This window comes from Peromyscus californicus, unplaced genomic scaffold, assembly GCF_007827085.1.
Source record: "Peromyscus californicus insignis strain IS unplaced genomic scaffold, ASM782708v3 Scaffold_11__1_contigs__length_118956290, whole genome shotgun sequence".
In the NCBI taxonomy this organism is placed as follows: Eukaryota; Metazoa; Chordata; class Mammalia; order Rodentia; family Cricetidae; genus Peromyscus; species Peromyscus californicus.
The window spans coordinates 110,309,792-110,334,493 of record NW_026294402.1 but is presented as its reverse complement, the minus strand read 5'-3'; the positions used below and the strand labels follow the sequence as shown (position 1 = coordinate 110,334,493).

The following is a 24,702-nucleotide window of genomic DNA, read 5'->3' as shown; positions in this document are numbered from 1 at the left end:
GCACCACTCACACATGTGGTGCATGCAAAATATTCATCACATGAAATAAAACTAAATAAATTATTAAAAAATATAAGCATCTAAAATATCATAGATGTGGCCCTTGAGGTTATCTATAAGAATATTGAATAATAGGATGGCATATGCAGCCAGATTAGTGGCTCTGGACTGGGACACTTGTTTGAGCGTGTTTTGTTTAGAGTCTTTGAAGAGTTCTCAAAGAAAGAAAATAACAGTGTGTGTTGTGTCTGCCTGTGTAATTCTCATCATTTAAAACAGCACTATGATTTTTTTTTAAGAGAGCATCTGCACAGGGCTGTGGATGTAGCTCAGTCAGCAGAGTGCTTGCCTAGTGTGCATGAAACCCTGAGTTTGACTCCTAGCATCACATAAAGTGGGTGTAGTAGTATACGCCTATAGTTCCAGCACTCTGGAAATGGAGGTGGGAGGATCAGTGGTTCAAGGTAATCACTAGCTACAGAATATGAGGCCAGCTTGGGATACATGAAACTGTGTCAAAAAAAAAAGAAGGAAGGAAGGAAGGGAGGGAAGGAGGGACGGAGGGACAGAGGGCTGGAGGGAAATGAAGGAAGAAAGGGTGGGTTAAGAAGATAGAAAGTATCACATCTCAGGCTGAAGAGCTGTTACCAGTTGATGGCTGCTGGGGAGAAGGGCGAGGAGTCATGCTCCTTCAGTGGTACAGCCACTGTTAGTTACCCTGATCCTGGAAAGCCCCCACCAACGCTTTTATGAGCAACACTAATCAAATGCAATGGAGCATTTAAAAAAGACTAGGAAGTAGGTAGGGGACTTGTTAGCAAGAAAGGGTTCAAGAAGTAGGCAGGAAATAAGAGAGGAGAGTGAGGGTGAATATGATCAAAGTACATCATATACATGTATGAACCTACCTAGGAATAAAAGAAGAAACCTCCAGAAACAAACAAAACATCATCTGTGTATGAGAAACCTCAAGCTTAAGTCCCTTTAACAAGTTCCCTCAGAATTAAATTATGCTCTTCATTCTGTGTTTTGTTTTGTTTTGTTTTAAGGTGGGAACTGCAAGATACATGGCTCCTGAAGTTCTAGAATCCAGGATGAATTTGGAGAACGTGGAGTCCTTCAAGCAGACAGATGTCTACTCCATGGCTCTGGTCCTCTGGGAAATGACATCCCGTTGCAATGCGGTGGGAGGTACGTACTTGGTGACAGTGCAGTCAGAGGTGGGTCCCCACTCCAGATGATGTAATGGTGTTTGTCTCAGGCATGGTTCCAGGGTTCGGCACAGAGCAGTGAACGCCACACTGGGAGGCAGTTGAGATCGTGTAGTGCGTAGCTCTTCCAGGATTACTCTGAACAGCCAAGGTTTCTAAGTGAAAAACACATTGGGAACAAAAGGCTTTATATCTCCTTTCATACAGCTGTTTAGAATTACTCTTCTCTCCTCAGATATCTTAATATCTCGCAGGAGGTGGTCACTAGCAGCAGGAAAAAGAACGATTTCTATTTACCTAAAAGATAATAGTCAGATGAGCATCTGCCTTTGGTTTATTCTCATTTGGATTTAAAGGACTGAAAAAATACTTGACTAAACATTTACTCTTGTAGATATGACTTCTTTTCCTCAAAACTAAACAGGATGGTTTGATATGTCTATTTGGATTTTAAAACTCTGGGAACATTTATTGAAGATGATGCCTAGCCCCTAAGACTCCTCTACCTTTCCTCTGGGAAGCCCACAGTCAACTATCACCTTTCCTTCTCTTTCTTAGAGCATTCTCCCCAAGCAGAGTACCACAGCTCTCCCAGGTTCCCTTGTTCTCATCTCTGCATGCTGTCCATCCAGTCCTTCCCACTATGACAGACTGCCTTAGGGTTTCCATTACTACGAGAAGGTACTGGCCAGAAGCAAATTGGGGAGGAAAGGCTTTATTTCATCTTACAGGTTCAGGTGGACAGTCCATTGTCCAGGGAAGTCAGGCAGCTCCTCAAACAGGGCAGGAACCTGAGGTGGGTGCTCATGTGAAGACCGTGGAGCAATGCTGCTTACTGGCTTGCTCCTCATGGCTCACTTAGTCTGCATTCTTAGAGCTCCAAGGACCACCTGCCCAGGAGTGGCACTGCCCCCAGAGATCTGGACCCTCCCAGATGAATCATCAATCAAAAAGATGACTCCACAAATCAGTCTGCTGGGGGAATTTTCTCAAGTGAGGCCCCCTTTTCCAAAAGGACTTCAGCTTGTGTCAAGTCAACATAAAACTAGCCAGCACAGAGGCTGCCATTGTCTTGACCTTAAGGCTATAGATAACAATGGACATCCCTTGAGTGTTCTACTCATACTTTGTCTTGGGGGTCTTGTTCCCAGATGGCCAGAAAGAAAGACTGGTGGTTCTCTACATTCTGTCTCCGTCACCCATTCTCCACTCAATAGTTTCCATCAGGTCTCACCTGGAAAATGAGTGCACCCAGCCTTGTCCAGATGAAGTCAAGCTTGGCTTCATTCTTGTTGACTTTTTGTTTTATAATAATATTAGACTTACAAAACAGCATCAAGAAGAACACAGAGAGCTAAGGAGGTGGCTTAATCACTAAAGTCTTACCACACAAGCTTGAGGACATGGGTTCAGATCCTTAGCACCCATGTGAAAGGAGGCTTTTGTGGAGGGTACCTGTAACCCTAGTGCTAGAGAGGCCGATTCAGGATGGCTAGGCAGTTGACCCAAATCAGTTTGCTTCAGGACGAGTGAGAGAAACCCTGTCTAAAAACATGAAGAACAGTGTCAGCCTCTAGACTACACACACACATCCCCTCACAAACATGTCCACATACATATACTCACAATTAAATAATCAAACAAAAAATTTTAACAGAGATCTAGGTGTGTAATTCCAGCACTCAAGATGCTAAGGCAGGAGGATTGAAGCAAGTTGTGGGTCAGCCTAGGCTATATCGTAACTTACAGGCCAGCCTGGACTGCAGAGAAGATCCTGTCCTAAACACACAAACCAATAAACAACTGTAACAACAACAATAACAATGCAGAGACTCCAGCCCGCCCACCCACCATTAGTCCAGTTTAAAACTTAGCCTACATTCAAAAGAGAAGAGACGGTCTAACCGTATTAAAGCCAGGACATTAACATTGGTGCAGTGCTCTGTGTTGACCCCTAGACCTCGCTTGCACTCCAGAATCACCAGGAATGTGCTTTCCGGAAGAGGACTCAGGTTAGGATTCGCATGGATCTCACTCAGCTGTTTCTGGAGTCTTCCATGACCTTAATACTTGTGAAATTGGAACCAGCACCTCAGAGCCTGCACCTACTTTGGGTTCTGCTGGTGTTTTCTCATTAGATGGAGATGATATGTCTGGAACAAGCATGCCACAGACACTGTGGTGACTTCTCTGCACATGGAACCCAGGCCAGGGTTGCTGGTGTCAGCTAAGAGGTCTGACTGCCACACAAGGGAAGAGACTCTGGCTTGTCTCTGGCCTCACCTGTAATTTGGGAGTCTACTGAGAATTCCCACTTTAAAGGGTTATCACTGTGGTGTTTCCTCATGCAAATGTTTTTGTTTTTCTTACCCCTTGTTAATTAGTAGGTGTTTTACTCTGAGGGAATCTCTGCTCTTCCTCTCACTATCCCTTGGTACTTATCCATTATTTGTGCAGTTCTATCAGCTGGGAGCAGTGGGTATTTCTTTCATTCTATGGATGTCCAATAATGTTATTACTTATTTTGTTGCTTAAATAGTGGTCTCTCTGGTTACTAACCCAAACTTGCCATTCCAACTGGACCCATTACTGGTTCTGAGTCCTCATCCCTTGCAGAATATGTTTGGCTCCCCATAACCCCAAGGAGGATCTAGGTCACCTTTTCCTCATCCCTTATTGAACCACTGTCCTCTATATCTCTGGCTTCTGTGGAGATGGTGATTCCTATCTGGCTGGCACAATTCACAATTCTCTCCTGGTTTCCTGCCTAAGAGGTCTTCTTCTACACTCCTAAAAGTAGCTGTGTGTGTATGTGCATGTGTGTGTGTGTGTGTGTGTGTGTGTGTGTGTGTGTGTGTGTGTGTGTGTGTTTTCCTCATAGTTAAATTTGTTTAATCAACTACTAGCCATCATAAACGATTTTCTGCTTGGAAGCTTTGACAGCTCCAAAATGACTCTGTAGACTGATAGGCGTGGAGTCAAAGATAACGCTGTCCCCGACAGAATCAATTTACCTGGCTAGCAGTATCTTCTCCCGTGCTCTGGGAGCCACCGTGCTTCTGTAAACAGCCCCTGAGATCATGTCTGGTCTCCAGTTCTAACAAGGTAGTCAGCCCGAGGCTGTGGTGCACTCTGCGTTCATTGTTGTCACTGACAAGAGCCCTTTCCTGTTGATATTTGCTGAGTGAGGAAGAAATGAGGCACACATGAGGTAGAGCCAAGCTCGCCAACTTTTATGGTTTCTAAAAAAAAGCTACGGGATAAACAAGTTTCCCTGTGGAAGGAACCAGGATCCATTTTCTTTAGTTCATCTCAGAAAAACCCTTCACAACCTTCTGTGGTAAAAACAGGCAGGAATTGAATGGAACCAACAAACAAATGGCATTCCTTTGTTTGTTGGTAACTCCCCACCCCTGATTCTCCAGTCTCCACTCTGGCTGCATCCACCCTCATGGACATCACTAGATTGAAGCGTGTGACATCATGTGGCACGTCCCTGAGAACACATCAGCCTCTTCTAAAAGTATTAGATTTGTGTGTGTGTGTGTGTGCGTGTGTGTGTTAGCATGTGTGCACACCTGTGGAGGCAGGAAGCCAACCTCTAGTGTCTTCCATGGTACTTCTCTGCTTTGTATTTTGAGAGAGAGTCTCACTGAACTTGGGCCTGTCTGATTTGGCTAGGCTGGGTGGCCAGTGAGCTCCAGGGACCCACCTGGCCCTGCCTTCCCAGGACTGAGATCACAAGTGCATGCCACCACGTCCAGCTTTTTTAACTTTGGTGCTGGGAATCCAAACTCAAGTGCTCTCAGCAACTGAGGTAGCTCCTCAGACCCTTACGTCTTTTTTAAATGTCTTTTAAGACAATTTAAAGACCTTAAAGATAACTTGGTTAACCCAGGATTTATGTCAGAAACATTTATTTTCATGTGATTTTTATACATGGAAAGCACATGAAACATGAAATATGTCCCCTGCAGACACAGGCTTCTGCATCCTCGTCTCTCCAGAATCACAAGTGGACAGGCAGGTCCGGTTGTCACCCCAGAAGCTTGGAGTCTGCTAGAAAGACTTGCACTTTAAAAAAAAAAAAAGCACATGCTTTTTAAACATGTACACATACATGTTATATTTATCACCTTTCTAATACACTAGATAACAAGTTACTCTACTTGCTAGGGGGCTTTGATGTGTAAGTGTAAGAGGGGAACTGTAGCTGGTCCTTCTAAAGTGTGACCTTTACTGACATGATGATGTATGATTATTCTTTTCATCAGCTGTTGAATTCCAAAGAGAAAGGGTAATAATAATAATAATAATATAATTACAATAACAGTAAGCAGTAGTAGCAACAGTAAATTCAGGCCCTTTGAGATGGCTCAGGGCAGAGGTGTTTCTGATGATCTGAGTTCAATCCTTGGAGCCTATGTAAAGGTGGGAGGAGGGAACTGACATTACAGAGTTCTGACGTCCACATACAAGCCGTGGCTCATGCACCCACACCCTCCCACAACAATAATTAATTAATTTTAAATAACAATGTAGAATATATTTCCTTAGTATGGCAATCAAAGCTTTCTATTTTACCCCACAATTGGGTCAGCTAATATCCCATCTACATGAAGCAGGACATTTGGCAGTATGTGACAGATGTCCCGGGAGAATTAAGTCCTTCCTGCCTTACTTTAGGTTTCCGTGATGATGGTGAGTGTGACTTTCCTGTGGATGCCAAGCCCGGCCCCTTCATCACCTTAGGCCCCTCCTCCCTTCTCTGGCCCGGGCCCCATGCTTCGTCCTCACTGAGGATCTCACCATCAACTCCTTTCAGGACCTGTCTCTTGACTCCATTTCAAGCAGTTTCCTGGGACTAACACCTTGGCATGAACTTCCCTGCAGTCAGGGGCTGTCAGTTATACAACGGCTGTTAAAGGGACAGCAGAAGGAGACAGGGAGCTAGCCTCCAGGCCAGCCTAAATCAGTGGATGCTAGCCTCCAGGCCAGCCTAAATCAGTGGATGCCGAGGTAGGAAGGACCGTGAGGAGCAGTGTGGCTCAGGTGTCAGCCTGGACTCTGTGCAGAGCAGCCCAAGGGAGGGAGAAGCGCACAGCACAGCCCTAGGGGTGTTCCCCTCAGCATTACCAGGAAGACAGTGTAAACAGATGATAAAGAGTTAAGTCTGAAGCCGAATCTAAGCTTCCTTTTGTGTGCAGTTCACCACAAAGCTGCACAGAGGATCACAGTGAGGGGAGAGCGGTGTGAGAAGGAGGACGGTTTGGTCCAGGTTAAGAAAGCCCCCGGGGAATCACAGACGCCATTGCCAAGGCAGTCACTTCATCATCAGTACACTGAATCCGCCAGAACCGCATTTGGGGCGTGCTGCAGTCAGCCTCCCCACACAGATGAGAAAACCAGTGTCCAGAGGTGGGGCAACCACGGAGCCAGGAGCCCTGAAGCCACAGGCCTTCCCTTCCTGGGACAGAGTCAGCCTGATTGGTGGAGAGTAGGGAGAATGAATACCCAGAGTGGTGTGTGTGGGGGTCAGAGCCCCTCTGTGCATCCTGCACTGGAGGCATAGCTCTCCAGAAGTACTGGATGAGGCGGTACTCCTTAGGGACCCCATTTCTGAAAATCTGCATCCCTGAATTTTCCTGTCTCCCTTGATGAATTCCTGAGTGTGCATGCATGCGTCTGGGTCTCTCTGTGTGTGAGAGAGCTTGTATGCATGTGTGTCTGTGTCTGTGTCTGTGTATGTGTGTGTGTGCATGCGTGTCTATGTCTCTGTGTGTGAGCTCGTGTGCATTCGTATGTGTGTATGCATACGTGTGTGTGTGTGAATGTGTGTGTGTGTGTGTGTGTGTGTGTGTGTGTGTGTGTGAGAGAGAGAGAGAGAGAGAGAGAGAGAGAGAGAGAGAGAGAGAGAGAGAGAGAGAAAGAAAGAGAGAGAGAGAGAAGACCAGAGGTCAACCTCTGGTACTGTTCTCAGGCAATGTCCACTTTTTTTTTTTTTTTTTTTTTTTTTGAGACAGAATGTCTCATTTCCTTAGAACTTGCCAAGTAGGCCAGACTGACTGGTCAGCCAGCCCCAGGTATGCACCTGCCTCCACCTCCTCTGGAATGATAGGCATGTGCTGCCACACCTGGGATTTTTAATTTTGGTTTCTTCTGATGAAATCCAGGCCCCGGTATTTGCTAGGCAAGCATTTTACTGACAGTCCTCTTCCCAGCCCCCAGATCCCAGTTGCCAGAGCCAAGACTCTTAGCCTCTGTGCACGGATGCCTTAAAATCTGACTTCTTTCTCCTGCTTTCTCCAAGGATGTAGTCCTTCATACATTCCTCCACTCATCCATTCGTTCACTCACTCAGGTGACATCTAATGGATGACTCTGTGTCCAGGCACTCTGCTCCCTGCTGAGGGACAGGAGTCCATTTTTGTTTTTGAGGCATGGTCTTTCTAGGAAGCTCACAGAGGCGTCACGCTCACAACTGCTTCAGCTCAGCCTCCTGGTACTGGAATGTGGGGAAGAGCACTACACCTGGCAAGAGCAGAGATCCAAAGGCTCCCTCTCCCCAGGCGAGCAGGTCTAGTGAGGAGTGAAGCTGGAATAGGTCAGCAGCAGATCTGGTGTCCAGCAAGGGATGGGTGGATGTGATCATTTTAGGAAGAAAATCACAGCAGACTTCAGACACTTTGAGCGTCTCAAAGATACATGAGAAAAATGAAGAGAGCAAACTGAGTTGTTGAAGGAGAACAAGATGGAAGGGTGGTTGCTGTGCCTCTGCTTTCTAATGGAGAGAAGACAGGAGATCTCCACTGGGCAAGGGTAGAACTGAGATGGGCTCTCTTTTACAAAGAACCGCTGTCCCAAGCCAGGCGGTTGGCCTGGGGTCTGGGCAAGTGTTTGCACAGTGGTGTGTGGGAGGCGGATGAGGGAGGTGTCTAAGGCCCCCTCTGGGGAATACAGCAGGCACTGCGTGTATTCATCCCCAGCCAGCACTGGCCCACATGCAGACCGACCCAAACCCTGCCACCTGGACCTCAGCACAGAAGCTGACACACAGTGGTCAGTGAGCAAGGGTTTGACACAGACAGCTCCTTCTATGTTTTTAAGTATCGAAAGAACAATGGGCCAGGCCGAACGGAAAAGGGAAGGAGGCTTGGAGAAACTTCAGGAAGACCGGGATGGAAACCATTTGCTTTGACTGGACTCCAAGGCAGCACCATTTGGAAAGAAAATATAAAATCAGAGGAGCGCTGCCTTAGGGGACACTGTCCAACTACAGCCACAACAGCTGTGGGACAGATGCTGGTGGCCAAAGCCATACCAGTGCTGTCTCGGGGACAGGTCTGTGGTGATGCAGAGAAGGGCAGGCTGTTTCCCTTCAGAGGAGCTGGGGGACTTCCTGAGAGCAAGGAAGAGCAGCAGCGGCTGGTCCTCAGCCTCGGCAGCAGGGGGATGGGAAGGAAGAGAAAGTTCCAGGCAGCAGTGAAACAAAGGTCTCTTAGAGAAGGTGTGTTTTGAACAGTGTGGGGACATAGGGCATTCAGTCCGAGAACTCTCAGGATGGGCTGGTTTAGCTGTGGTGGAGACATCTGCTGTAGTCTGAGCACCCTGGATCCCGCAAAGAGGAACCTGAGTAAACATCGCACTGGTGCCATGCCAACCCCATCCTCCCCTGCTGTCTGTGGTTAAAGAATGGGACTGTCTTGTTCTTTCTCCACCCCCAGCCCTACCACTGCCCCACCTTTCCCAAAGCCAGAATACACAAGTGTTTGTGTGCACTGCAGGGAAATCATACCAGTTAAGGGGATTTCTTTTTAATTAGTAGTTTTTACATAGCTTGTTTAGAAATTACCAACTGTCTCCATCTCGCAGACCCTAAAGAGCCCTTCCTGAGGGCCTATGCCAGAGAGGACCTCACCAAGGTTGGCAGGGAGGGAGACATTTGTCAGGTTCTCAGTGGGTGGGGTATTCCCTGGTGCTTGCTCTGGGCAGGATTGGAGAAGCACTTTCTGAAATGCTAGGTGGAGAGAAGAAAGAATAACAACTTCTTAGCAAGACAAAGCCAGTCTTCAGGGTCCCTGAAACCCCAGGAGCAGCTTGGAATCTTTTGTTTTCCAGCCTCACTTTTCTTTTCTTCTCTGTCTCTGTCTGTCTGTCTGTCTCTCTCTCTGTCTTTCTCTGTCACTTTCTCTCTTTCTCTTTCTCTCTCTCTCTCTCTCTCTCTCTCTCTCTCTCTCTCTCTCTCTCTCTCTCTCTCTCTCTCTGTCTCTCTTTGTGTGTTTTGTTTTTCAAGACAGGGTTTCTCTATGTAGCCCTGGCACTAGATCTATAGACCAGGCTGGCCTCGAACTTACAGAGTACTGCCCCTGTCCCTGCCCCCCCACCCCCCCCTCCAGGAGTGCTAGGATTAAAGGCCTGCCCCACCGCAGCCCAGCTGAGCCTCCCTTTTCTTAACAGTGAACTGCAGGTTGGATCACATCTCTCCAGACTGCTCCTCAGCATCCTCTGCCTGGCTCTTTGACACTCTTAAAACATGCTGAGTCACCTCCATTCGTTTCCCTTTACCATGACCCAGCTCCCACTCCCCTGGCACATTTAAAGCCAATGTGCCAAAAGTGCTTGTTTCAGACCTGCTATAGGATAAGGAAGGAACCCAGAATGGGTCTAAGTGACTTTACACTTTTATGAAATGATTTATCGAGGAGGCACACATGTGCCATGGGGTGCTTGTATAGATCAGAGGACAAGGTGTAGGCGTTGGCTCTCGCCTTCCACCATGTGGCTCTCGGGATGAATCTCTGGTCTTCAGGCTTGGCAGCAGAGGCAGCAGAGGCCGTCTCACGGCTGGACCAGGTGACCTCAATAGCAATGCGGTATAGCTAGAGATGCCCAGCTGGCCTCATTTTTCCTACAATTCATTTCTGCTGCGCTTTGCTGAAGCCTCTCTCCATTGAACTGAGGGTAACTCACCTGATCTTTTATGAAAAGTAAATTGAGACGTGCTCACTTATAACCAATAAGGTAATGGTTTAAACACCTTTTAATCTCACCAAAGCCACCCTTGTGAAAGTGATGAGAGGAGACTGGGTTTTCTAGAAACTTTCATTTAGTGATTTAGTGGGTTTAAACATGTGCATTTTCTAAAATATTTTAAGCACCGACATGAAAGATAAGTAGATAGGCGGAGTCCATGTGGGTTTAGCTTTCACTGAACGGGTGGACTGTAGTCTTCCAGGCTGGAGATACCAGGAGTCAAAGCAGTTCGGGCCACCAGTACGCTGTCAGTCCTCCATGCTGCTCCGTTCCTAGGACTGTTTCATGTATGGTACAGAGTATGAGATTCCCCCGATGACGTCAGTGCCCACGCACCAAGCACAGGATCCCTGCCTGAAAAACTTCTCCCTCAGAGGTCTGACCTCTGACCTTGTTTCTCAGAGTTCAGATTTTAACTCAGGGATCTGCTTCCTTGTTCAGAGTCAAGGGTGGACCTCTGCCAGAACTTGAAGCTAATTTAGAACCAAGGAGCGTTTAGAAAATCTCCCCAGGAGGGAATGGCCTTCCATGCACTGCTCATGTCCCCAGGTTCAGAGAACAGCAGATGGGATTGCCTGAATAGCCACAAGAGTAGTAAGCAGAACCTCTTCTTTGGTGCCCAGAGCCAATGCTAGACACATCGGCTGGTGGCAGGTATCCACACAGCCAGATGCGAGTCATCTCCACACACTTGTGGGACACGAGAGAAGAAAGCAAGGTCAGCACTAGGGTGTTCAAAATGAGGGGAAAGACCCCAGAAAGACGAATCAACAAAACGCATGATAAGAAAAAAGTCTAGCATGTGTTGTTATCTGCTGTGGAAGCATACAGTGGGCAAAGGTGGCTTTTCAGGGGTTAAAAAAAAGGTCAGTTTGAAATGTGTGCACAAGGATACAAGATGGCTCAGAGAGTGGAGGCACCAGCCGCCACTCCTGAGCTCTTGAGTTCAAGTCCCAGGACTCATCTGGTGGAAGGAGAGAATGAACAACTCCCACAAGTTGTCCTCTGACCTCTGACCTCAAGAAGTGCACCAGAGCTTGTGCGCAGATGAATAAATAAACAAATGTGATGTGCTCACTTCAAATCCTGCCCCCACTCCTAACCTGAGCCATTACTGCATGATGACTGACTAATTTTTGAAAGGGTCTCACTTGTAGCCCAGACTGTTTGCCTAGAGGTCACTGTGTAGCCCTAGCTGGCTTCAGATTCACAATGTCCCTCTGCCTCAGCCTCCCCAGTGCTGAGATGACAGGCGTGCACCACTGTAGCCTCTGAAAGGTCACTTTCAAGGGACAGGCACCCGCCAGTTTGAGTCACATGATCTTCTTTGACACCCCCCCCCCCTCCATTTTTCCATTTTAAACTTAGAAGGCAGCATCGCCTTCAGATCCTCCCAGTGTGGCCCAGACAGTTGTCTCTGCCAGCGCCTTGTGGATGAATGACCCTTGACCTCCCTTCCCCATTTTAGCCAAAGAGAGGAAGTAGGACTTTAGAGCACAGGAAGTCTCACAGTTCCCAAGGTCTCAGGAAAAATAGGGGAAACTCGGTTAAGCTTCCCCTTGCTTTGGGAAAAAAAAATGTATGCCTTATCTCCATTTCCGCCTGAGCATCCATTACATCATCTCTGCAGCCACCTTCTCCCATGCTCCACAGAAGCCTCCTTTGACCCACACTGAACTTAAACATTAAAATAAGTGCTGTGATTGACAGCTGTGGCCAAAGCAACTTAAGAAGGGAAAGGTTTATGTAGACTCATAGTTTGAGGGGCCAGTCCATCATGAACACAGGAAAATGAGGTGACTGGTGGTCACGTGTGTCCATCGTCATGAAGCAGGGAGGGAATGTATGGATTCAACTGGATTTCTCCTTTGTGCCTTTTGATTTAGTTTAGGAATGGAGCCCATTGGATGGTGTTGCAAACATAAGAGCAGGGTCCTCTCTTCTCCCTGAACCTCAGGGACACACCCAGAGGTGATTCTCCCAGATGATTCCAAGTCCGTCAAGGTGACAATGAAGAGGAGCTATCACGAATGACTTTGAGGGTTAGAACTTGGAGCGGAATAAGCCAGCTCGAGTTAATAACTCGGCCATAGAAGTGTTTGCTTTGCTCTTTGGGCCTGCCGGCCATGAGGTGGACAGCGGGCCAGAGTGTCAACCTGATGCTTTCCTCTCGTTTGTTGCAATGTCCTGCCTGTCGTTTCTGAGCATGGGCATGAGACTGTGGCTTCTGGAACACTCTCTAAAGTGTTCCCTGGGAAGAAGAAAGCAAGGAAGCCTTCTGGAAAGGCAAAGGCACTTCATCAGACCCCCATAATGCTGTGTGGTTCTGAGCATCCTTTCTACTTCTCAAGGAAGGGCTTTGCAAGCTCCCTCATGGTGGAGTGGCAGTTATCTTCATACAGGAAGCTAAGCAGGCAGAAACCAAAAAAGAAAGAAGGAAGCTCTTCATGGACAGCTGGCTTGGACCAGCATTGCCAGAAGTAGGACCCAAGTGAAGATTTGCGGGCCATTGTTTATTGAGGAGCAGGTCTCATGGGAAGCAGGGACAGTCAGGGAGAAGGAGCTGAGCTGTGATTTCCACACCACTCAGAGAGCCTGGCCTCAGCCTTGTCTCACAGAAGCTCTTAGAGTGGCTTGCAGAGGCAAGAAGATCGGACTAGTCAACACACATGTCACCTTGTGATGTGGCTGCCACTGGCGGGTGGGTGTCAAGTCCAGACATCCCCAGGCTGGGGTATTTCCATCAGCCCAGTACAACTCTGCAGAGAAAGGGAAGGATTGAGGCCCGTGGGCAACACTTGAACTGCTCTAGAGGACTTGGCTTGGTAAAGGGTGTCTAGTCAGGCAAGAAACACAGCTGTAACAGCAGTGAAAGTGAGAAACGGAGGGTCTGTGGCCCAATGCAGCATAGAACGAGCAATTTATATGTCACACAAACCCCATGCCATCTTGACCTTTCTGTCCAGGTATAGTGCAACAAGAAAACGTGCTGTTGGGTTGGATTGGACCACGAGATGATCTGGAAGGGACGATGGTGGTCCCTCGGGTCACTCCATTCACTCCAGAGGAAGAAGAAGGTGATGAGCATGGTGTCTCCTCTGGAGACGGCTCTGACCCTCCTAGCTTCAGCTCTTGCTTAAAATCATCCCAGTTTGTATTTACTGGGTGCTGTCTGTGTATAAAGCAAAGCTGGAAGCACCAAGCAGAGAAAGACACAAAATCCCACCTCAGTCTTGAGCCTCAGGATCAACAGTCTGATGGCGGATAGGGAATGGGAGAAAGAAGTGGTGTTTACGTACCCCACAAGTCAGATTTCAGAATTTACCCTAAGACCAGTGTAGATGAATTTCTTGGGAAGTCTGAAATCAAAAGGGGACAAAGGGGGTTTGTGTTCATCTCAATGTCATAAATGCAATTGCATTCTAAAATATAATAAGAGAAAATTAAAAATCTATGAAAAATAAGCTACTAAAAATACCCTGTGGGTATTGATAACAAAGAAGGAGAACATAAAGTTAGAAACAGGGGAGGGGTCACTGGGGAGAGTTAGAGAGATGGTGGTGGATGGATATAATCAAAATATAATGCGTAAATCTATGAAAATCTCAAAGAATAAATAAGAATACTATTTTTAAAAATCAGCCAGCAAATAAAATGATAAAATAAGATCCTGACAGCTTTTCTACCAGGGTGAGGCTGAAAAAGGCAGACACAACTCCTGGGAAAAAGAAGGAGAAAAATAAAACAGGCTAGTGCTCTTTCAATTCCATTTGACCGTGGAAGCATCTTCCATTCTTAGCACAGAAGGCAAAGTACTGACATTTTTGCTCATTAAGGAAAATTATCTTGAAGTTAAAGGCCAAAAGATCCTGCATACTTTTGGGGAAATGTGGAATGTAGCCCAGCCTTCTTCCCCTTCAGTACTCTTCATTCCTTCATTCTCTCTCTCTCTCTCTCTCTCTCTCTCTCTCTCTCTCTCTCTCTCTCTCTCTCTCTCACACACACACACACACACACACACACACACACACACACACTTTCCTTCAATGGTGTTGGTGATTGAACTTGAACCCAGGACCTTGTGCATGCTAGGCAAGTACTCTACCACTGAGCTACATCCCAGCCCCAGAACTTTCTCATCTTCCCCCTCTGAAACTGTATACTGACAATAAGTACTAACCCCACATTTCTATCCCCTCTCCCTGATGTTCATCTCCTAACCCCTAGATAGACACCATTCTCTCTTCATCTCTGTGAATTTGTCTCTGAGGAGATTTAGCCCCTTCCTACTGCCATAATGCAATACTTGCGGCTGAGTCAGTATTGATAAAGGAAAAAGCTTTCTTTCGACTCAGGATTCTGGAGACAAGGAAATCCAGCAGTGTAGCCTGGTGCCGCTCTACTCCCCACCACAGGATGAGGAGACTGGCTGGTTTCATCTAGATAGGTTCTCCCTATGTATCCCAGGCTAGCCCTGAACTCATGACCCTCATGCCTCAGCATCCCAAGTGCTGGATGAGACCTTGTACTGCCACAGCAGCTTTAAACTGGCTGTAATAAAAGACGCACTCTCCAAACAACCTGTGGAGGCATCAGTCTGTGAAAATCCATGAGGAGATTTATTAGGGAAGAACTTCCCTCAGCCAACTAGGCAGGTCCCACCTGGCCCTCCCTATTGGTACCTCACGATGGTGCTGAATCTCCAGTGAGTTCTGGGGAGACATTATGTGGAACCACACAATATTTGCCCTTTAGTATCTGACTTACTTCCTTTAGAAATGTCTTCAGGAACCATACAGGTTGCAGCCTCTTTCAGAATTTTGACTTTGTAGGGCTGATGTTCCCATGAAATTGAACACATTTTGTTGAATCTGTTTGCATACCATGAGCCTGTGGAGGACCAGAAGATTTGTAATATGTGGGGCTTTTAAAAAAGATTTTATTTTTTATTTTTTTAATTATGTGTAACTGTATATGAATGTGTGCCTATAAAGGTGTGCACATGAATGCAGTGCCTATAAAGGCCAGAAGAGGGCATCAGATCCCCTGGAGCTGAAGTAAGTGAGACCCCCAACTTGGGTGCTGGGAGCCAAACTCTGGTCTCCTGGAGGTGCACATGCTTACTGCTGAGCTCTCTCTCTCTCTCTCTCTCTCTCTCTCTCTCTCTCTCTCTCTCTCTCTCTCTCTCTCATCCCATGATATGTAAGGTTTTCCCACCACCAAAGAACCTGTTTCCTTCCTTAGAAATAATATCCCCTCATTGAGCATGCCTGCATTGATGGGAAAGCTGGGTCCCTGTCTGCCTTATTCCCTAGGTATCAGCTATTAGCATGATGCCTAGAAGGACTGAACCATCACTAGTGGAATATTTCCCAGCATTCTTCCACCATCACCCCTTCCTTCTCATTTTATCCACTATTGCTAAAAGTATTCTAGCAATGACAGATTCATCCTGCCGTTATTTCCTCACATTATCCAGCCAGGCACTCACCAAGCACATGTCTCTCAGCCACGTGCTCCCCTATGCTCAACTGGCCTGTGTCTTCCTGTTTTCTTCACAGAAGTGAAAGATTATGAACCCCCGTTTGGTTCCAAGGTGAGGGAGCACCCCTGTGTGGAGAGCATGAAGGACAATGTCCTGAGAGACCGAGGACGGCCTGAAATCCCCAGCTTCTGGCTCAACCACCAGGTAAGGAGTGCTGACTTTGAAAGGTCAGAAGGTACAAGCAGAGAAGTCTGCTTGTGGGCCAGAGAATTCTGGGAGATGGAGCTTGACTCTGAGTACAGGGCACCTGTTCTCTGTAACCCTGTCAGGTTTGTGTCCCTAAGGAAAATTTCAGTATAAGTGGATGACCCTGTTCTCGTAAGTTGCCCTCACCAGGCTTATACAGCATACACAGAGAGCTTTCAGATGACTAAAGTAAGACACTGGCCACTGTTCCCAAGCCCTCTTGTTTCACTGTTAAGATACTTTGCTAGCTTGTCTGCTGTGGACTCCCGTGCCTTCACATCAGGAGCCTATATCTCATTCCCTCTGGGCTCTGACTTTATTCTGCTGGGGTTCTTCAACTTCACAAAGAAATACTTTGCAGTTGGAAACAAGCAGGGTTGTCGGGTAGTTGATGTGCTTGTATCTTCTGGCTGTGCATGGAGATGAGAGGGAAGCCGTATGAGCATGCGTGGGAGGCCAGAGAATCAATGAAGAAGAGCTGGTGAGGGAGGAGGAGGCCAGCCTGTTGAGTGACAGCCACACGACTCTCTGACATCCCTTCCAAACAATTGGAAGTTAAGGCTGCTCATAACAGAGGTTGGAAGAGAGGGGAAGAAAAAATAGGCTGTGAATGAGAGACAGTTGACCACATGTGTGATATATTCAAGGAAGAGCCTCGGTGAAGAAAGAGCGTTTTTCTGTCTCTCTGGAAGAATGATTCTTTTCCACCCAGCAAAGCCATTTATCACTCTCTTGGATGAAGTCCTTCATCCTTGCTGGCCACGGGTGCATAGGTTTGCCTAAAGGTGCAGGGCATTCAAGTGAGAACCGGAAACAGCAAGCCAGGTTCAATCAGGAAGACAAATAGGGCAGGAAGCCTGCTCGGGAAGCCAGTCCTGGCCCAGAGCCAGCCCTGTGGAGTAGATCAAGGAGTAGGTGAGCCAGGCTTCCCAGGGTCAAGGTCTTCACCAGACTTTCAGATAAACTGTCTTTGGTTCTAGAAATGCAAGGCTGTTTGAAAAAACTCAGGAATTAGAAGGTGCAGGAATGGTATGTTCTGTTGAAACTCAGTCACCATCTCTTGAGGTCTCTCCTGTGAAGTTCTTATAATGAAGCCGTTATTCATTATGATAAAATTCTGAAAAGAATTTGCATAATACATATTTTTCCTCTTAATGAGATTTGTTGCCCTATTGATTTCAAGGTAATGCTTAATATTTAATTTAATTTACTGCCTGTAATTACTGTGTCAAAACAAAATAAATGTTTCTGGTATAGCAACAATAACACTCTACTCTTAACAGGGCCATCAATCAATACCATCAGTTAGGTGAATTATGCAATTAATTCCACATCAAGAACTGGGGGTGGGGGAACTCCCCAGATGTTGGAAAAGTTGCTGGTATTGGCAGGCAAGTGCCAGCTCTCCACAAGAGTGTTACATGTATCTGTCCTGCCTGTATGGAGGTCACCAGGGCAATGCTGGCCTCTACATGGAAGGAGCTGATCTTATTTCCACCTCTCAGACTATTTACTTACCTTCTGATTTTCTGAAAGGACTTAAAATAGTAAGAGAAATCTTTTTGATGCAAAATGAAATCCAGCCTGTGGAAGAGCACTTTGCTATCTGGACCACCTTTCCTACGTGGGGGTGAGGCTCAGTGGGTGGAGCTGCCTGGGGGAGGACAGGCTATAAAATATCTTACAGTCAGGTATATTTGGCATACAAAGACAGCCATGTCAAAGGGCCTAGCTTAATGTCACTGGAGATGACTGGGGCATCTTGGGGGTCACCCTTGGCAGTCTTGGGAACAACTTCTGAGTTATTCTATGAGCTATGGACTTTACAAAGTGAACCCAGGCTAATGCCTGTCCCACTCTGGGCTTGGGTGTTCAACCCTGCTCAAACAGAAGAGTACCTATGATCCAGCCATGTTACATTCTGAAAGAGTAAAACTCCAAAGGCCGAGAAAGGCAAGGGAAAAAGAGAATCCAGCCTAAAGTGGGAAATGGGGGTCTTTTAGAGCCTGTAATAGATATATTTCTTAAATCTATACAATGTGTGCCACCAAGGGTGGATCCTAGGTACTGGAGAGATGGCACAGTTAGTAAAGGGTTTGCAAATGAGCATGCAGACCTGAGTTTGGATCCCTGGTACCCATGTAAAGAGCTGGGTGCCGTGGCGTGCACCTATAAGACAAGTGTGGAGGAAGACATGACAGAAGGATCCCAAGTCAATGGGCTCTGGATTCAGTGAGAAACCCTGTGATCAGTGAGCTCTGGGTTCAGTGTGAAACCCTGTGATCAGTGAGCTCTGGGTTCAGTGAGAAACCCTGAGATCAGCTAGCTCTAGGTTCACTGAGAAACCCTGTCTCAAAAACTAAGGTGGAGAGTGATATCACCCTTGGACACACTTAGACTGAGTCCTACTCTGATAGGACATCATTTCATAATGATGTATTGATGCTAATTCCATGGAGACCACTCACTGATGACGCCCTTGGGACCCACCCTTCCTCTGCAGGGCATCCAGATCGTGTGTGAGACACTGACAGAATGCTGGGACCATGATCCTGAGGCCCGCCTCACAGCCCAGTGTGTGGCAGAGCGCTTTAGTGAGCTGGAGCATCCGGATAGACTCTCTGGGAGAAGCTGCTCCCAGGAGAAGATTCCAGAAGATGGCTCACTGAACACTACCAAATAGCTTTTTCTGGGCAGGCTGGGCCAACCCTCCAGAAGCTCCCCTCTCACCAAAGACCCGAGGCAGTGGGATGCTGTCCTGACTGATGCTTCTGGGAAACCAAGGACTTGCTCCCTTCTTCCCTGATAGCTGCTCCATGTTCAGAAACAACTGCAGCAACAGCAACAGCAGCAGCAGCAGCAGCAGCAGCAGCAGCAGCAGCAGCAGCAGCAGCAGGGGCCAAGTAACAGAGAGCATTCTATGCCTTGGACTTTGTCATGGCATAAGATGTATTAGCACCTCCTCAGGAAATGAGATTGATTTTTACAACAGCCAATAACATTTGCACTTTATTAATGCCTGTATGTAAATATGAATAGCTATGTTTTATATCTATATATCTATATATGTCTATATCTTTCTATCTATAGCCATACTCTGCATGGAGACAAAGAAAAAGATCAAATGTTCCCGGGAAATTAGTTTTTATTGGAGAGCTCCAGAATGGAGCAGAAGGGGCTCGGGACAGCCTTAGCACTTGACAATCATACACGCAATGGTCCCCTGAATGTGGGGTTGGGGGGACAGTTGCATGAGAAGGATCCATGCCTCACAGACTGCTTTGGCCACAAAACACTTTGTTTTGCAATAATTACCCTCTACATGAGGGTGCTTCCCTAGACAGGGAGCTAAGTTCCAGTCCACCACTATGTCCCAGGGTCTCCCGTGTGCCTTACTTTTCATTTTATCATGGACATTCAAGCCTAATATCTGACTTGTGAATCTTCAGGCTTAGCCTAGAAACTTGACCCCATCTTTCCACTTTCATAAACTACCGGAATCAAAGAAGACAGTTTCCTCACCCATAAAATTGTCCCACCATCTACTAATAGATTGTGTCCTTTGATTTTCTTCTGTGCCTGAGTTACTATTATTCATTCCCAGCTGTTATCATTTGTTTATTGTGTCATGTCCTACATCCAACACCGCTGGCTCATTGTGTTTAATTTTTGTCACTTTCCTGCTGGCGTTTCTAGCTTGCCATGGTAGCACCAAAGGGTTCTATCTTCCCAGGTTCCCAAATCCCATGGCAGACAGGATTTGAATGACACACACTGCCCATACTGTACAACTGTGTCCAGGGACACTTTGAGACCAGATTTTGCTTGGTCAGCACAATGTCTGAAAAAGTTGAGCTTCATTTTAAGTATTTGAGATGTGACAGAAAAATCTTACTTCTAGATAAGGAGGGAAGGGATTCCTGGGTCCCTCTCAGAGGGCATAATTTACAGCAAGAAGGTATGATTCTGTGACACACAGCTGCTTTGTTTCTCACTGGTAAGCAGTCAGTCTTCACATTACCCACACCTACCCAAGTGTGGAAATGAGAGCTGCTCCCAGTCAAGAGCCATTAAGAAATGAGCATTCGGGAGCTGGAGAGATAGGTCAGCAAATAAAAATGAGTGCTTCACAAGCAAGAGAACATGAGTTCAATCCCCCAGAACCCATGAAAACAGCCATGTTCATTGGAACACACTTGTAATCTCAGCACTGGGGAGGTGAACATCTCTGGGAGCTTATTGGTCCGCTAAGAAGATTGTGTCTCCAAAGCAAGGTGAACAAATAACATCTATCCTGACAAACAACATCTATCTTTGACCTTTGACCTCCAGACATACATATACCACATGTGCATCCTCACATGCATACACATACTAGAAATGTGCATTCATGCCACCTCGCTTTGGTAACATGTTAAACTGCACATACCTTGTCTGGTGTTATGATTTGAAGCTGACCATGAATTGGACCTCAGAGGACCTCCTGTGCATCATTCCCATTAGGTCAAAGTCTCTTTTGTATGCATATTAAGTTCCATTTGTCTCTGCAAGGGAAGCTCTCTGCTCTATGAACCTTTCTTTATGGTTCTTGGTCTCTGCATGGTCCTAACCTTTGTAGAAACTATGAGCGAGGATTTGAATAGGGGACGTACAAAAGTCCCATGAAAAGTCTGGGAATATGTGTCCACTTGGATGAGAGCAAAGAATGTGCTTTAATAGGAAGCTTGTTAATCCACCAACAAATGTGGATGTTGCAAGCAACAGCTTCTTTCTTTAAAGTGTGTTTTTGAAGCTACTTATTTTCAACCAAATAGGAACATGATTGAAGGACCACCAAGGAGCCTTTTATTCTGTCTGGACCATGGGAAGCCTCAGATCACAGGGGTTTTAGGATACATGGTCAAGTTGTGGGTGGGACAAAAGTCTATGTACTCTGCCCCATGGACGTGTGCTGCGCAACACCTTGGAAATCCCCCAAACCCACTTGCACCTTAGGGCTTGCTGATGCCCTCCCAATAGCTGTTGTTCACCGCCCTCTAGCGGTGAATTTGTAGAATACCGGTCCACTAGTGGGATTTCTAGGGTTCAAAAGTGATCTCACTTCCGGGTCATCATCAGAAACTGGAACACAGTATCATGTTACTGTGGCTTGTTTTGTTTATGTCATTTTTTTAAAATCTTATTCAAGAAAAAGACCAAGGAATAACATTGTTGTCATTCCTAAAAATGTTGACTTCTGTTCACTACTCTGCATAAAAGGAAGGTTTTATTCTTTTATTGAACACTTCAGCCATACTCATGTATTAAAATAGGAATGTGAATGCACAATATTCTTTTATATCAAAATCTAAAGCACTTATTTTCATTCTATGCCATTTGTCTTTTATATAAATAAAAATGTCTAGTAGATCAAATAAATCAAAAGTTCATGGACGATCTTGGTTGGCCCTTGTTGCTATTCCCAGTAACTAAACCAATTCGCACACTGGATTATTCTGTAACATGGCAGAAAATGTCATCGAGAAATCCTCCCTGGCTTTTTCACATAGGTTGTCTTTTCACAGTGTTGGGAGTGCACTTTTCCTGTGCATGTGCACACACCGTGTTCTGTCTGCTCACCTCAGATTATGGCGCCAGTGACCAAGTACTGATCTCATCAAAGGCCCACTTGGCGAGCAAGTGAGTTAGCATGCTGACTTATGGAGTGTGGTACAGGGTGAGTTAGAGGGGTGTAAATGACCCACCAAAGAGTCTCACTCCCGCATGGATGATGGCTTCCCCAAAGCTGCATAGGTTGAGCCCCCCTTCAGTTAACCTTCCTCCATCCATATACTCCAGCACATCCTGAGACCATGAAATCACTTGCAATTTGACCAGAATTGCATACATCTGGGAGGGAGGTAAAGGAAGGAGTAGACAGACTCTGAGGAAAGGATTTGATGACCCTCCCCACCCCTACTTCTGTGAGGGGATGGCAGCAGGCCCAGTCTTAAAGGTCTCTTGAGGGTAGTCACAGCCACTCTGTTGAAGACGGCATTGGCTCTTACATTGGGGGTGGGGGGAGCATTCCACAACAGACTCCTCCGGTCCCTTTAAAAACAATCCAGGAGAGACAGGGCAGTTTTACAAGCATAAGGAAATGAGCTTGGCCCTCAGATCCCAGGCAAAAAAGCTACAGGTGATGTCACATGCTTATAATTGCAGCTGAGGAGGCAGACACAGACTCCTTGGGGCTTTCTGGTCAACCAGGCTCGCCTAACTGAGCCCCAGGTCTCAAGGAAGAGACTATGTCAAGGTCTAAGGAACAGCACTGGAGGGTTACCTCTGGCCTCTCCGCCCACATCTGCCTGTGTGCACTTGTGTTACACACACACAAGCACACACACAACTGAAAAACGATCCCTGACAGAAGCTCACTAATAATAGACGAAGCAGTAGGGGTTGGCACCTTGCTGTCTCTTGTCATCCCTGTGTCCAGGCGTGGTGGTTCTTGGTGTGCCAGCATGGCCTCTCTCCCCATCCCAGGAACTGCTTTGGCCCATATGGCTGTTAGTACCAGGACTGTCACAGAGGCCTGCTTTAGAGAATGTGCATCTGCCCTGTGTGTTCCATCCTCTTACTAGCATGCTGGTGACTGCCCGTGGTGGTCCACACAGAACTTTGCATTTGTATTTTGAACTTGGAGAACCTTGCCTGCACCTTGGCAGATATTAAATTACTACTTAGCATGAAAGCAGGAAAAGTCTAGATACAGCATTAAAAACAGAGGGAAGGAGACATGTGGTACAGGCCAGGGGCTGGAAAGGATCTGCTTACCTGAGTGTTGGCAATATGAACAAAACACTTTCTCAATGATCATTAGCCCTGGTCCTCCATCAGGCCCAGGAGGAGGGAGCATGCACCTCCTAGGGGAAGAATTTTATTGCCCATGTACAATCAGGGGCAAAGCCCAGTTATCCAGGAACCAGAATTTTGAGTAACTGAAATGCTTGCTTTTCTGTATTTCATGTTGTCTCCTGATTAAAACTGGCCAACCCAGTGGAACGGAGGCCACACCGTGGGGTGTGGTTGTCGTCTACATTTCCGTCTTTGTATCTGCCTCCCCATGTGTCTGCTTGCTCCAGGAAAACCAGAACATTCTCTCCTCTCTGCTTAATCTGCCTAGCATTCTCCTAACAAGGTCTGAGGAAATTCTTGATGAGAGAAGAATGGGGGGAATGAGTGGCTGAGTGCACATAGCTTTTCTTCAGGTGTAAGCTGTGTGCTGGTGCCTGAGATGGTTTCACAGTCTGCCAGCCATCAAGAGCATGGTTTGTTTTGTTGTTGTTTGTTTGTTTTTAGCAAATATGCCTTTATTTCAACAGGTATTAGAAAGAATAGAACATGAAGCCTGGACTTTCACAAATGTTCTTTTTTGGATGATACATGAACAAAGAACTGGCTTTGTTTTTTAAAGTCTTGGGAGATAACAGTACTTATGTTAAATCAGGAATGGAAGTGCCCTAGTGGGCTGAGGAAAGAGCCCCCAAAACCTCTGACCATCTGCTCTCTGGTCCTTTGCATCATCCTCATGATCCTTGCCTCTTCTACCTGAGGGGCCCCTCCCCACCTTACTCCCTGCACGTGCATGTATGTGCATGCTCTGTTCCTTGGATAAAGCCCAGGTAAGGATGAACTTTCAGTCTTCCTTTGCAGGCTGGCTTCCTTTGTATGTTCATCTGGATGTTTGTATTCAGTTCCTACTCCAGTTACAGGAGTATTCTAACGACAGCAGCCAGGCTCTGGAATCAAACTGCCCTCCTCGAATGCCAGTGAGGTTAGAGGCAGCAAGACAGAGGCCTGGAGGGCACAATGGGCACAATGGCCTGACTTGTGAGTTGAATTACTTTTCTGGCTGCTGGGATCAAATACCTGACAAGCAGGGAGGACAGGTCTGGGTTTTCAGTTCAAGGTGACACAGTCCGTTATGATTGGCAATGAAAGATATGTGAGAGCCAAAGTTATGTTTTAAGTATTAATTACTGTGCCTAAGAGATCCATGGTTTCATGAATGACTCTAACCTGTAAGCCCCTTGCCCAAGGACAGATACTTCCTGAAATGATGGAGGCTGTTATTTATGGAAGATAACAAGCATTTGTTTTTTGTTTTTTGTTTTTTTTTTTTTTGGTTTTTTCGAGACAGGGTTTCTCTGTGTAGCTTTGCGCCTTTCCTGGAACTCACTTGGTAGCCCAGGCTGGCCTCGAACTCACAGAGATCCGCCTGGCTCTGCCTCCCGAGTGCTGGGATTAAAGGCGTGCGCCACCACCGCCCAGCTAAGCATTTGTTTTTGATCTCCCTAACAAGCAGGGAGATTAACTGCACTGGATGTGTTTGATCACATGGAGACAGGAGGTACATGGGCAGGAAATATGTCAGGATGTATGCTTGCCCCTGAATGGATGTAGGCAGGAGGTGCACAGGCAGGAAGTATGTCCAAATATACACATTGAACCTGGTGGGAAATGCATGGCATTATGGGTACACCTTTTTAAGATTCTGCAAAATGTGACTCGCCGCCATTTTCTGGGAACTCAGGAATGGACCTGGCCAGAGTCCATCATCCTGGTCAGTATTTAATTAAAGCTTGCTTCAAATTTGGCTCAAAATTGTTTTGAGATAGTGGTCTTGTTCAAGTTCAGTGGGATTAACAGATACAGCAGCAGGAACAGGATCATGTGTCCATGATC

General features: G+C 46.5%; 1 protein-coding gene across 2 annotated transcripts in view; it reads left to right on the top strand.

Moving 5' to 3' along the window:
• The window catches only part of Tgfbr2 (transforming growth factor beta receptor 2), a 96,657-nt gene extending 75,248 nt beyond the window's left edge, over positions 1 to 21,409 (top strand). For both annotated transcript variants that reach the window (XM_052723505.1, XM_052723514.1), the window contains 3 exons: positions 1,050 to 1,191; positions 15,806 to 15,933; positions 18,479 to 21,409. In XM_052723505.1, the coding sequence (XP_052579465.1) occupies positions 1,050 to 1,191; positions 15,806 to 15,933; positions 18,479 to 18,658 (450 nt within the window). In that variant the 3' untranslated portion in view covers positions 18,659 to 21,409. The remainder of the gene's footprint in view (positions 1 to 1,049; positions 1,192 to 15,805; positions 15,934 to 18,478) is intronic.
• The last annotated feature ends 3,293 nt before the right edge of the window (positions 21,410 to 24,702 follow it).